Here is a 13,867-nt window from a genome sequence, read left to right on the forward strand (position 1 = left end):
TTTTTAAATCGCCTATTATATATTAAAGCCATAATTTTCTTTTTTTATCACATACTCAGCAATATTTGACTATGTTATATTTATAAAAAAAATTAAAATATTTTAAAAATATTTAGTAAATTCTTCATTTCCTCTCATCGAAAGTTTTATAGAAGCTCAATATTTGGGCTTAATTATCCAACCAAATTTAAGAAGCTTCTACCTATGTCCAGAAACTTATAGAATTTGTGCCCTATCACGATAAAACTGGAACCCTCATGATAATTAAGAAAAACAAAAATAAAAATTATATACTTTTTATTGACAAAAATCCAATAAAAGCTATCCTAGAAGATTGATACAAACTACTCGGAGAACAACCAAGCCAACAATTTATGATCGAATCTACAAGCAGATTAATAGTTTCTGCATGTGCAGATAACAAAAAGAATTCAATCAATAAGCTTATTGGTAACGGTAAATAGAATTATTAATAGAAATTCCACCAACATCATGCTGCAGATATTTCAGATAATATTTAGATCCTCTTGAGAGATTTATATTTTTTCTCCTTTCTTCTGGAATGGATTCGAAGAAACAAGCACGGAAACCACGCCTCACAAACCTGTCATCACATTTTTGCTCAATTATTTAGAACATTGCATAGAAAAAAAAAAACCAACATTAAAGCACCATTTAAATTTTATTATTTACTCAAATAAATAACATTTAAGAGTAGCAGGAAGCTTCGATCATGAGGATTATTCGGCATACATAGTCAGCTTCAGGGAAAGATAGAGGGTGACGGTCAAGCAAGATTGCGGTGTAACGGAAGAATTTGCTTTACACTCAAAATGAATTACTTTATTCTACATTACATTAATTAAACTTTACTTTGCCTTATTTTGCATTCAATGAAATAACAAAATTTGTAAAAACACAACATTTGAAATACTTTAAACCCTAAAGTAATCCAACCAAACAACCCCTTAAACACTGCATCAAATAATACATGTAACATTTAAAGACAAACAATTTATATAACTAAATGAAAATAAGAAGAAATATTATAAACATCCACTAATGCAAATAATAGTAATAATAATAAATAATCATTCATAATTATAATTAATCATAACAAAAACAAAAGAACAAAACATATGTACAAAATAGCATATATATATAATAGACAAGGCTGAAACAAAACTTCTAAATTATGTTTTATTTTGTTATGGTTATGTTATCATTGAAATCAAATAAGTTTTCATTTCAAGTAATAATATAAACAAAATAAAAAATAAAAGCAATCCCAACCCATCTCTTAGTATTTAAAATTGCCCAAAATTAAGTAGCATACCAGTCAGCAGTACGGGTAGTCAACAGGAAAAGTTTCTCTAGCCCAAGAGAAGATGCCTTTTTCTCAACATAATCTGTACCAAAAAAAAAAAATCCATGATGGCATATCTTAGTAAAAGTAGGCAATTTTAATAGTTTCCCAAAAGAAAGAATCTACAAAAAAAAAAACTTAGGAATAATGCAAACATATCAATTATACGCTAGAAAACATAAACATCTAATAAGAGTTGAGGAGAATACAAGCATATATCCCAATGCTAATAACATAGAAATAAAATTTCAATAAAAACAACTTGAGAAAACAGTAATTCCAAACATAAGAACTATACCAAGTAGTCTGTCCCCTTGTCCGTTCCCTCGGCATTCTGGAGATACAGCAATGGCAGCAATCTCACCACATTTCTCCTTGAAAAAAGGGAAAAGTGCAGCACAGGCTATAATTGAGCCATCTCGCTCTACAACAACAAATGAACCTGATTCCAATATTTTTAATAGCTGAAAGAAAAAGAAAAAAAATTTAGCCTGTTCAGTTCGAACTTAATATAAGCATAAACTGAAAGGATAACAAAGAATAAGAAGAATAACGTTTTCATTGGGTTAAAGAGTTTCTGGTAATTAAAAGAAATAGACAGATAAACTTAAACCTCTTCATTGGTCCTCCGAAGCAGTGTTCCTGATTCTTCCAAAGGTTGAAGAAGTTGCTGTATACCAAGAAGATCTTCCACTCTAGCTGTCCGAGTTCCCTCGTAGACATCACTAGAGAAAAAATAAAAAATATAAGAAAGACAAATTTAGTTGCTTCTGGTGAAGATGTTCTTACAATTAGCAGTTTCACTCAACGTGTGATATACTAAATAACAGAAAATTGACAAACACATGCCTCGGATCACTCAACGTGTGATATACATTCTAAGCTAACAGCCATACAACTTCAATATACGAGATTCATTACAAGATGAATGAATTTCTTTATGAAGCAGATCTACCAGACAGTATAGTGTATGTAAATGTCTCCTATTTTTTTGGGGATAAGGTAAAATCATTTTGCATATGATGCTGTTAAAGGAAATTGAAGTCATCAAAAGTTCATGTTTCTGTACCTAGCCACCATAGTCCCAACTCCATCCCTTGTAAATAATTCCAAAAGCAAGGCGCCACCAAGAGTGCCATCTATTACATGTACTCTTTGAACTCCACCCTGTTCAGGGAAGATTAGACTAGTTAATGTAAATCTTTAAAAAATTGCATTTAGGTAAGGGTTTGACAGATTATTTGCAATATGATTTTAAGAACATTTGCAGAAGAAATTAGCCAGCCCATCAAGGTTGGTTAGTAAAAAAAGAAAATTTATTATTAAATCCCCAAAAATTTGTAATTTATTATATTAAGAATCAGAAAAGTATCAAAATGATCTCAACTCTTTAGGAGGGATCAAAAAAGTCTCCGACTATTTTGAGGGACCAATTTGGTCGCTCAACTTTTTAAAATGTGACCATTTTAATCCTAACACCCAAACTAATAAATGTTGGACTTCATAGTGTTAAAAAAATGGGCATTTTAGTAATTTTTAATTAAACTATTTATTAGATATATTTTTTAGTAATTATATTTAAAAAAAAGTATTAATCATTTATTTAATAAGAGAAATTTATAAAATTTTTAATTATAATTTTAAAAATTTTAGTCATATATTAATTATTTAACTTAACTAATAATAACTTAGGGATATTAATGTTATACCGATCCAGCCGGCCCCTTATGGACCGGCTCACACGGCCCAGGCGGAATATAGCCACTATTATTATTTTGATTAATAATTATCTATTATTTATATTATTAACTATCTAATTAGTAATTACTTTTTTCATTTTAATAATTTATTAATTTATTAATTAAATTACATAAATTAGTTCCTAAACGATTTGCTACTATTTCTTCTCTTCCGCGTTCTTCATTGATGTTGGATGCTCATCCGCATTCTTCGTTGCTATTGGATGCAGTAGGGTTTTGAACGAGTCGTTAAAGCCTTTCTTCACCTCCTTCGACGGCATTCCTTCCTGTCAAATCGGAATTCGCTAAAGTTCGCTAACGTAGCAACAGGAGCGTTTTGAACGATCAGGGGAAATCTGGTTAACTACAATCTGACTTAAGGGAAGTGGAATCCTACAGCTGCAAAGCGGGATTCGCGCATTCGTGCAATTTTTCTTGAGCCAACATCCTTCCTCCTTCGACAATGCTCCTTCCTGTCGAATCGGAAGTCGCGAAAGTTTGCCATTCTTCATGATGGATCGGACGTAGCAACAAGAGCTCTCTTGCTATGAATGCAAATATTGTTCTCTCTTTCATTTTTGTGGTTATTCCGATCATACGCTGGCTGCCTTCCAAAATTTCCATTATTTTTAACGACAAAAACAAAATTGTCCATTTTAAAGAGTTGAGGGAACAAATTAGTCTCTCAAAATAGTTGAGGACTATTTTGGTCTCTCCCAAAGAATTAAGGGGCTACTTTGATCCTTCTGTCTATTTAAGGCTTCATTTGATTATCCGGTACCTTTCATAAAAAGATAGTTTTAGAAATACCGGTTAGGGAATGAATTTTTCTAACTGAGAAGTAAATATCAAAAAGTTTTTCAAAACAGTAGAAAAAAGTTCCCTAAAAAGCATTTCTATAGAGGGGTCCCATCCAAACAGCGACCAAAAAATAATTTCACCATTTCTAAACATGAAAGGGAAAAAAACGCCCTCTCAAACGAGGCCTAAGAATACTATTTCTGAAGTAGTCTATTCTCATAGCTTTCTCTGAATATGTTCATAACTGATGCATCATGACTATAGTTGCTTGCCATACACATGGAGAAACACAAATTAGCAAAGGTCACTAAATATTTCAGAAGTACAACCTTTAGCCCGAGTTAGTTGCTCAAACGTGGCAGTAAAATAGGAAATTCTAATAAAGCAAAAAAAAATTGTTGGAATAACTTTAGCTAGATTTATTTGTTATTAAGGCTACTTGGTAAATCTTAAATGAAGCAGTGCAGAACTGATGCTGATTCAGATGTGCATACTGTAAGCAAGAACAGAAGCAGATGCTCTCACAAGAACCCAATTTATAAGAAATGTGAGAGTCTATAAATAGGTCAAAACAAAGTAGCAACATCAAATGCAAAATTTACATACCCTGCATACATATGCCGCCGCAGCCAATTCTGATAAATAGCCATTCAATCTACTCACTCGCTCTTCACCTCCAATTGCAAATCCCTGCTCCATGGGCCACAGACCATTTCCATCATCAAAACCAACACCATTCAGAAACTTTGCGCTGTACCTAGTTTTATCTTTCACATCCAGCGGAGTAGAGTAGATTCTAGTTGAATCAAGGGAGCCAGCGCAGCTAATATTTTCTTCACTCACAACTTTGACATAATTTGCAGCTATTTCACTTTGCTTAGCTCGCTGTCTGATCAACTTATCAGCATCTTGGAGAGTCATGAAACGAATTAGCCATCCATGATCATCACGAATCTGACCATCAACAATGCAGATCAACTTATCAGCCTCAATTGCTAAGGCACAGGCGGTTGCAACTTCGTAAGTGCTGGACAATTCAAAACCAAAAAGAGTCACAAACTACTAGGAAAGTCTAATCAAGAAATACCTAGATTAAGCCAAAATCAACTAAAGTGGCAATTTTAACTAATGATAATGCAACAGAAAAAAAGCTTGAACGTTTAAGTTTATACAATAATAAAGAAACATCAACACCAAGTCTTTTTCCACTACATGGAGTGGCTACATAAATCATTTTTCTCCTTTGTGTCCTGTTAAGAGTCAAATTCTAATTTAAATATAATAAAAAATTGTCATTTCTAATATTTTCTAACCAAGTATGTTTAGGTCTATCTCTACATTTCTTAACATAGGTCAAATCTAATACATCTACTCTCCTAAGCGAGTCATCAGAAGGCCGGCATTTTATGTGACCAAACCATTTAAGTGACTCTCTCTAATCTTATCAGCCACTGGAGCTACTTCAACTTTTTCATATATATGCTTGTTTTGCATTCCGTCTCCAAGAGTAAAGCCACTCATCCACCTGAGCATTCTCATCTCTACAACACTTAATTTTATGCTTCTCTTTTATTGGCCAACATTATGCGTCATAAAGCATTGCAGATCTCACCACCATCGTATAGAATTTTCCCTTAAATTTGAGGAGTATTTTTCTATCCCACAACAGGCCCGATGCATTCTTCCACTTCAACCATCCAACTTGAATTCTATTAAAAATATCCCCAACTATTTCTCAATCTATATAATAGACTTGAGATATATAAAATGTGTACTCTTATTAATGACTTAATCGTCCAAAGTCAAAATCCCACCACTAGATTTATTAATACTAACACATATATTATGATTTAGATCTACTCAAAGAAAAACCTTTAGACTCTAAGGTTGACCTCCATAATTCAAGTTTCCTTCAACTCCCTCTCTAGTTATATAAACAAGAAGAATATGATACGATAACAGGATCCAATGGAGAAATTTTGGCCCCTCTTGCGTGGCCCAATAAAGAATTAATTCATTATATTAGGAAAGGAATTAAAGGGACGATTGGAAAATTTTTCTAATTGAATTCAGATTAAAGATGCAAAGATATCCTAATTGAATCCAAATTAAAGAGGGAAATATTTCCTAACTGAATTCAAATTAAAGGGGAAAATTAATAAGGAAAGAAATTTGTTTTGGAGGAAATTTGAGAACTTATTTAAGGAGCGGTCTAGGATTATTTCTCTTCATGCATGTTCTATTGAGTTTTTTGCTATAGTTTTTTTTTTTTTTTGTGAGGGTTTCCTAGAGGCGTCTAGGTTGGTTGGAAGAGACAATCTACCTCTCTAATTGTAGATTGATTGTATCTTTGTTTCTAGTTGAGTTATTAATAAAAATCAACCACTATTTCCTCCAAAATCTGTTATTTTTTACCGTTTTTCTGTGAATTTCCATTATGTTTGTTGAAATTGACTCCAAGTAACAGCTCCTGCATACATATCCGAATTGACTTGAATATGAGCATTATTAAACTCTTTCTTTTCTAGAAGTCAGCACTTCTCTTAGAACTTTATCATTTGCTTTCTCTAAATCAATAAATATAATAATAAAGAAACAAAATAAATAAAAATGATTAAAAAATAAAGGAAAGAATAGTTGTTGACTTTCAATAAAATAAAAAATCTCAAGAGAAACGAAATAAAGTTAGCTGGGATAGTGTGTAACATAAGCCTAAACATAGCCAGACCAAATCAGTTACCAATTATTGCCATCCTACTGTATACGCGCTGAAACCAAATATTAATTAATTAAATTAGACTCCAACAAAGAAACTTCAGCAATTGCTTCTATCCTATGAGAAGAAGAAGTAAACTGAACAATTTTCTTAAATCATACAATTTTGACATAATGAGACAATGATGGTCGCTTGTCCGGCATAGACAATTAAAATTTTAAAACAAAATATAACTACTTATATTCTACCTTAAAGCAAAAAAAGATCCAAAAATAAGGATTAATAATATCATTGAAGAAAGCTAAAAGCGTACTTGCAATTTAAAACTTCTCCTGCACTGGAATAGCCAAGATTGCTTACAATGACAATGCAATCTCTATCTAGCCTTTCTCGAATTCGCGAGACATCTATTCTTTTAACTTCACCAGTCGCTCCAAAATCAATTCCTTCAACAACTCCTCTTCTCTGTCAAACAAAAAAGAGTAATCCCTTTGTATAACTGAAAGAGAGCAGATCAAAACAATTAAAAAAAAAACAAAAATAAAAACTTGATGAAAACTTCCTAAAAATTTAATATTAATAATAGTTAACATTTCAAGAGGGAGAGAAGGTAAGCAAAATTTTGGAAGATATTAAAATCTATAGAACAATACTTGAGCGGGAGTGGGTGGTTGGTCACTTCTCCGGCATATTCTTGAATAAACACCTCTAAGAGACAAAGAACAAGCAAAATTTCAGGCTTTACCCCACCCTCCTGAATAAAAGAGATTATAATGAAAAGATTAATTTTTTTAACAATTTAGGTTTCAATTATTATCTAATTCATATTCTTACATAAACACCTCTAAGAGTACAAAGGACAAAGCAAAACTTCAGGCAATTTTACCCTACCCTGCTCAAAGACAAGCCCAAAAAATGCTTTTTAGAACACTTACCTCACAAACAAAGGCATAGAGCATTTTTATGCAATAAGAGCATAAAAGGCACTTGGAGCATGTCGCTAACCCACAGAATGTATTTGCACTCCCAAGAAGCATATTGTACCATTTGCTAAAAAATGGATAAAATATGCTTGTAAATCGAGACTTTGAACTTGTGTATCACACCCAAACCATATGTATGCTTGGTCCAAAATGATCAAATAGAGTTCATGCCTTTACAAAGTTCCTTCAAGCTATATACAAATGCAGAAGTAACATAAGCATGTTACAACTGACACCCAACTGTTAGTTTTTTTAATCTAATTTATTCTAGGAGCCACTCCATTTTTCTTTAAGGAATAAACCCATTTAAAAGGCCAGCCAATCAGGTGTCATGAAACCACTAATCGATGTTTGTTGAAGCAGTAGATGACAACCTTCCCGGGTTTAAGTGGTTCTTCTCCTTATGAAAAATATTTTATCACCTATTTTTGTTCATTTGTTTCTAATAGTTACCTAAATCGAACAAGAGGCCAAGACATTACATTAAAGAGACCATACATCCATTTTAATACAGAGCTTTTTTTTCTAAATAAGACACCAAGACATCTTAAATGTTTCAACAAATAAATCTTGAATACTCAAGATAATGAAAACTAATTGAAATCAAAATTAAGAATCCTATGGTAAGATGTTTTAACTTCCCCTTTTAAATAACCATTTGGCACAAATGAACAAAACTAGGAGGCAAAATATTTAGCAATAAAAGAAGAATCACTTAGCCTTAGAAAGTTGTCATCACAGAGTTTTAAGGACAGATTAGCGCTGCAACTAATTGATTGACCTTTCATATGCTAATCCCCTAAATAAAACGGAGAGGATTGAATTCAAAAGTAAATGAATTTCTAGTTTTATGTGAATGCATAAGATGTAGATAAATTCCATATTGAACACCATTCTGATAGGAAACACTTGAAGATATCAAGTGAAAACCTATCAATCTTGAAAAAACAACGGAGAATATCCACAAAACTCCAAGGAAATACCAGAAAACAGCAAGTTTATTGCAATAATCAAAGATAAAGGAAGGAAAATACCAAGATACAATTGATCCTCAATTCGAGAGGAGGATATACCTCTGTAATGTCAAGATGCAGCTTGTCCTCCTCTCTTCTTGTCTCACTCTCACCTTGATGCAGTCCATGTAGGGGCTGATTTGGAGGGATTTTTGGTAGTTGTTTGGTCTTCCCATGCAGTTGTTTTGTCTTTCAATGTGATTGCTTTGTCTTCCCATGGTGGTTGTTCGATTTTCATGCTGTCCCTTGGTTTTCCTATTGCTAGTTGCTTGTTTGGATCGGTTTTCCCTGTTGCTGGTTGTTCTGATTTCCCTCTTATTGTTTCCTATGTTGTGTGCTTTAACTTCACATTAAATGGGTTGTCTTGATAGGCTCCTATTGGCTGTTTTTGGTGGCACAATTATGTGAACTATTGAATGATATTCCCCCTTCTTACTCCTATAAATTGGGGCTGAATTCCTTTATAAAAGTGAGTTTTTGAGAGTGATATGTTATGAATATTTGGAACGTGAAACAAGCGGGTTTGTCATAGCTTGCAAGCTATCCTCTTTTACATTCCTTATTTTTTGTCTCCAACTTCTATCTATTCTTCTCTCTACGGCTCACATTCCACCTGTATCTTTCTTCTAAAAACTTTGATTAGTCATAAGGTGTTGATATGACCTATTTAATGTGAGTTTGAAGTGGTGTGTTGCAATATTCTATTAGTGTTTGTTTAAATTATTTTGAAAGGAAGTTTGTAATTTACATTCTTAGAATCAAAGTTGTTTTTATGTTGCATCACACCTCTCTCCTCAGTTTTCTCATCATCACAGACGATGAGAACCTGAAGAGTTCAGTCAATGCACCTATGCCTTAGAGAATACTTCTCATCACATCTAAAGCATAGTACCTTTGCCCTCTTCTCCAACATCTCCCTCTCAAGGCATTCTTCCAACTCATCCACTTTCTTGGCCGCCATCAATGCTCGGATTTTTGTTGGACTCAAAAATCTAGATATTGACCCCACAAACAGCAAAATAACCCCTCTTTAGACAAAAATCGGCCACCGGATTTCACAAAAACAACCCAAAAATAGTCCCAAAAACTGCTCTGATACTAATTTGATAAGAAACATTTGAAGATCTCAAGTGAAAACCTATCAATCTCGAAAAAACTGCAGGGAATATCCACAAAAATCTGAGGAAAAACAAGAAAACATCAATTTTATTGCAACAATCAAAGATAATGGAAGGAAAATACCAAGATACAGTTGATCCTCAATTCAAGAGGAGGATCTATCTCTCCCAATCCCTAGATGCCGCTAGAGCCCAAGATGCCGAGCACCAAGCACAACAAAATTAGCTACAATTATCTGGTGCCCTAACCCTAATACAAATAAAAATTCCTACTTAAAGCAAATACAAAAATAATATAAAAGGACTTAATAGCCCTCAAACAATTAGCCCTAGGTAGTGGACCCCACCCTAAGGGGGGGGAGGGAGGGGGATTGGGAGCCTGCGAACCAGCAGGCTTGCGCCTGCTATATTGCAGGAGCAAGCCCACAAGTTGGGCCAGCTAGACAAGTCCAAGCGTATCACATTCCAAATAAAATTCAAAGATGAATTTGACTTTTCATCATGCTATATGCTTGCATGCATCAAAAGTTGGAAGCTCAAAGGAACTCATGCATCATTAAAAAAAAAAAAAATCATCACTGCCTCTTAAGGAAGAAATGGCCAGGGAAACAAATTCATCAAGTGTATAGAAGTTGATATTAGCTATGCCTCGAGAGTCTCAATTCTAGATAAACAAGAAGGAATTATAACATACAAGCATCAAGAAATGGAAGCTGGACCTTAAATACAAATCAGGGTAACCACAAAACATGACTTGGGAGTTAAAACTCTCAATAAATAGTACTCCAAGATGATTTTAGAAGATTTTTCAAAGGATTTGAAGCATAGCAGAGCTGGGATCAAAAGCCAATGAAAAGCTCATCATAGTAGGCTTCGTTTGAGACAACTTTTTTACTGTTTTATAAAACTATTTTCAAGCAACAAATTTTAATTCAACAAATTTTTATACTAAAAACCTGCTTTAAAACGTAATAAAAAAACTGTCTCAAGTGAAGCCTGTTAAACACCACAAGCCCACAGCTAAGTTAGTCAGAGAACAAACAAAACAATTGAATAGTTCTTTAGATGGCAATTCATCATAAGCAATTAAACACCAAGCATAAATCTCAACATGCAAGACATGAAAGACAAATGCTGAAAACTCAAAAGATGTATATAAATACACTTTTCATGGTTACTCAAAATGGAAATTCAATTGGGCTTTCCGCCGAAACCAAAGCATTATGGAAGTTTTAAATTAATTTCAGCTGAAATTTGTTCCAAAACAAGCTGAAATTTCCAACTTTGATTGGATTGGCCAAAGTTTGGAAGAAACCAAAATAGAAGACTCCCGATAAATATTCCCCTTATCACATCTCAAAATGAAAAGCCGTTTAAAACCACATACATAATCACATAGAAGAAAGGAGAGAAGAAGTTTCATGCAAAGTCCTCCCACTCCTAAGGCCTAAAGACCTCAACAACACTCACCACAAAAAAATAAGATAAAGAGAGGAAGAGAAGTGTTTGTTGAATCCATAACATTCTACTGCCTGGCATCCGTCAAAAGAGTTCAATTCTAAAGTGTGAGAGCAAGGTGTGAACAAGGACAGGAATTTGTTAATGGCCCACAAAACTTTTTGCATTCCTGGAGCAACCCTGACTCGAGTGATAGTGAACACGATAGAGCAAAGGAGGAGACATAAGAGGAGATTGAAGCATAGGATTGTGCGTACAAGCGACCAGTAAGGCATTTGGATGTGGATGTGGATGTGGATGTGGAAGTGGATGTGGATGGGATCAATCAAGTAGAAGACCCGAGAGGATATGTTACGCCGACCCAAGAGGGGCCGGCTGGACCGGTCTAGGTTCATGTTTACTCGCGACGGAACCGCGAGCGGGAGGCGGAACTGAGCGGGCGAAGCGAAGCCGACGGGGGCCAGGGAAGATTTTTGGGAGGGAAATTTTGAATGCGAGGGGCTGTTTAGACATTTTGTAAAACTCCTTTATGGTTAATTAGGGGTTTTGGGTGTGAATGAGGGATTATCTTGAATTTGTATTCTCTTGGAGTTCTAGGGTTTCTTGTTTGGGCTCTTGGCGTTGCCGGAGATTGTTGGAGAGTTGTTCTTCCTCTCGAATCGAAGAATATTGTATCTTTCTTATGGTTTTTGCTTCTACTATTGAAATACAATAGTTTTGTGCAATTTCTTCTCAGATTTTTCGCGTTTTCTTCCTGTCTTTCCCTGTTTCCTGGCTGATTTCCACTGTGGACAGCAGTTTGGCATTGGTTCTTCTTGGTTTTGGGTAAGAAACACCAATCCAAGTGTTTCCTATCAAATTGGTATCAGAGCAAGATCCGGGCGGTGGAGGGCTGTTTTCTCCATTGTTTCGCTGCAGTTTTTTGCTGATTTTTGGAGGATCCGGAGGCATCTCGTCGTTTCCCATGGCATCTAAGAGAGTAGAAGTCTTGGAGACCAAGATGGGTCAACTTAAGGCGGATCTGGAGGAGAAGATGGCCACATTTAGCGAGAATGTGGAAGGGAAATTCATGGCTTTGGAGGAGATGATGAAGAAGTTGTTGGAAGGGCAAGCAAGGGCTATGCCAGTGAAGGAAAGAGGAGAAGGTAGTGGGAGCAGGGGTAAGGAGAAGGTGAATCCAGAAGAGGAAGAGGAGGTGGAACTGCTTAACAGCAACGGGAGGATGCCACCTCGGGAGTCCATCAGGCGAGAAGAACATGACAGACGGAGAGACTTCCGGGAAGGAAGAGAAGATGATTGGCGACGTCGGAGGCCCGACCCAGTGGACCGGCCGTGGGGGATCTATAACCACCATGGCGGGGCACGAGGGGAAGATGGCTACCGGCGGCCAAGGAGGGAGGATGAGCCCCGATATGGAGAAAGAGGAACTTGGGAAGACCCCATAGCTTGGGACAGAGGAGGCCATGGGGGGAATAGGGCATACGGGGTGGACACGAGGGCCAGGAAGCTGAAAATGCCAGTATTCGAGGAGGGAAATGTGGATGAGTGGATCCACAAGGTGGAGAGGTATTTTGCAGTGAACGGCCTGATGGAGGAGGAGAGATTGATGGCTGCTAGTATGTGCTTGGAAGGGGCGGCATTTGCCTGGTTCAAGTACATGGATAAGTGGGAACCGGTGAGGTCCTGGAGGGACTTCAAGGAGGCTATCAGGGAGAGATTCAGGGGGAGCAGCCCATGGGAGATATCAGAACAGTTCTACGCCCTCACTCAAGAGGGAACAGTGGAGGAATACAGGAAGAAATTTGAGAGTTTAGTGGGAGACATGGAGGGCCTCTCAAACAGTACTTTGGGGGAAAATTTTATGAAGGGCCTCAAACCAGAAATTAGAGATGCTGTGAAGGTCATGAGACCAAGAGACCTGAGGGAGGCGATGGAATTGGCTCAGTTGGTGGAGAATCAAAAGACCAACGCCCGAACTTGGAGAAACAACCACTCAGGAGGTCCCACCAGGACAACTACCACTTACTTGGCTCCAAAAGGGCCAAGCCCAAGCGTCCCTAAGGAGAGTGGAAAGGAGAAGAGCGGGGTGACCAGATCTGCTGGAAGCTTCAAGAAATTGACTGAGGAGGAGATGCAGGAGAAGAGGGCCAAGGGCCTTTGTTTCAGATGTGAGGAGAAGTTTGTTCCAGGGCATAGATGCAAGGATCGCGCCCTTCGGGCTCTCACCGTCTATATAGACGAGGCGCCTGAAGAGTGTGATGATTCTGAGGAGGAACAGATTGATCCCCAGTTGGAGGTAGCCCTCAATTCTGTGTTGGGGTTTACTCCTAGCCATACGATGAAGGTGAAGGGGAAGATCCTTGGGAGGGAGGTAGTAGTTTTGATCGACAGTGGAGCCACCCACAATTTCATATCCACTCAGGTGGCGGAGGAGCTGGGAATGGAGCCTACTGAGACAGGCAGTTATGGGGTGATGATGGGGACAGGAAAGATTGAGTCCAGCACTGGGATCTGCAAGGGGGTGGAGATGAGGCTACAGGAGATCAGGGTGGTAGAGGACTTCCTACCCCTGAAGTTGGGTAGCACAGATGTCATTCTGGGCATGAAGTGGCTACAGACCTTGGGTGAAACCAAGGTGAACTGGGGGACCATGGTGATGGAACTGATTGTAGA

The 13,867-nt window shown here is 36.6% G+C and overlaps 1 protein-coding gene across 2 annotated transcripts in view; it reads right to left on the reverse strand.

Annotated features, from left to right (window-relative positions):
* Window positions 1-280: 280 nt before the first annotated feature.
* LOC110113671 (probable amino-acid acetyltransferase NAGS2, chloroplastic) overlaps window positions 281-13,867 on the reverse strand; it is a 23,812-nt gene continuing 10,225 nt past the window's right edge. Inside the window, exons 4-10 of one of the 2 annotated variants that reach the window (XM_020846413.2) lie at window positions 6,983-7,087; window positions 4,513-4,860; window positions 2,436-2,533; window positions 1,980-2,091; window positions 1,665-1,830; window positions 1,337-1,409; window positions 281-604 (exon numbers count right to left, since the gene is read on the reverse strand). In XM_020846413.2, coding sequence (XP_020702072.1) covers window positions 445-604; window positions 1,337-1,409; window positions 1,665-1,830; window positions 1,980-2,091; window positions 2,436-2,533; window positions 4,513-4,860; window positions 6,983-7,087 — 1,062 coding nt within the window. In that variant the 3' untranslated portion in view covers window positions 281-444. Of the gene's footprint in view, window positions 605-1,336; window positions 1,410-1,664; window positions 1,831-1,979; window positions 2,092-2,435; window positions 2,534-4,512; window positions 4,934-6,935; window positions 7,088-13,867 lie in introns of both variants that reach the window. The other variant, XM_020846368.2, reaches the window with a different exon arrangement.

The sequence above is a fragment of the Dendrobium catenatum genome, unplaced genomic scaffold (genome assembly GCF_001605985.2).
Source record: "Dendrobium catenatum unplaced genomic scaffold, ASM160598v2 fragScaff_scaffold_1028, whole genome shotgun sequence".
NCBI lineage: Eukaryota > Viridiplantae > Streptophyta > Magnoliopsida > Asparagales > Orchidaceae > Dendrobium > Dendrobium catenatum.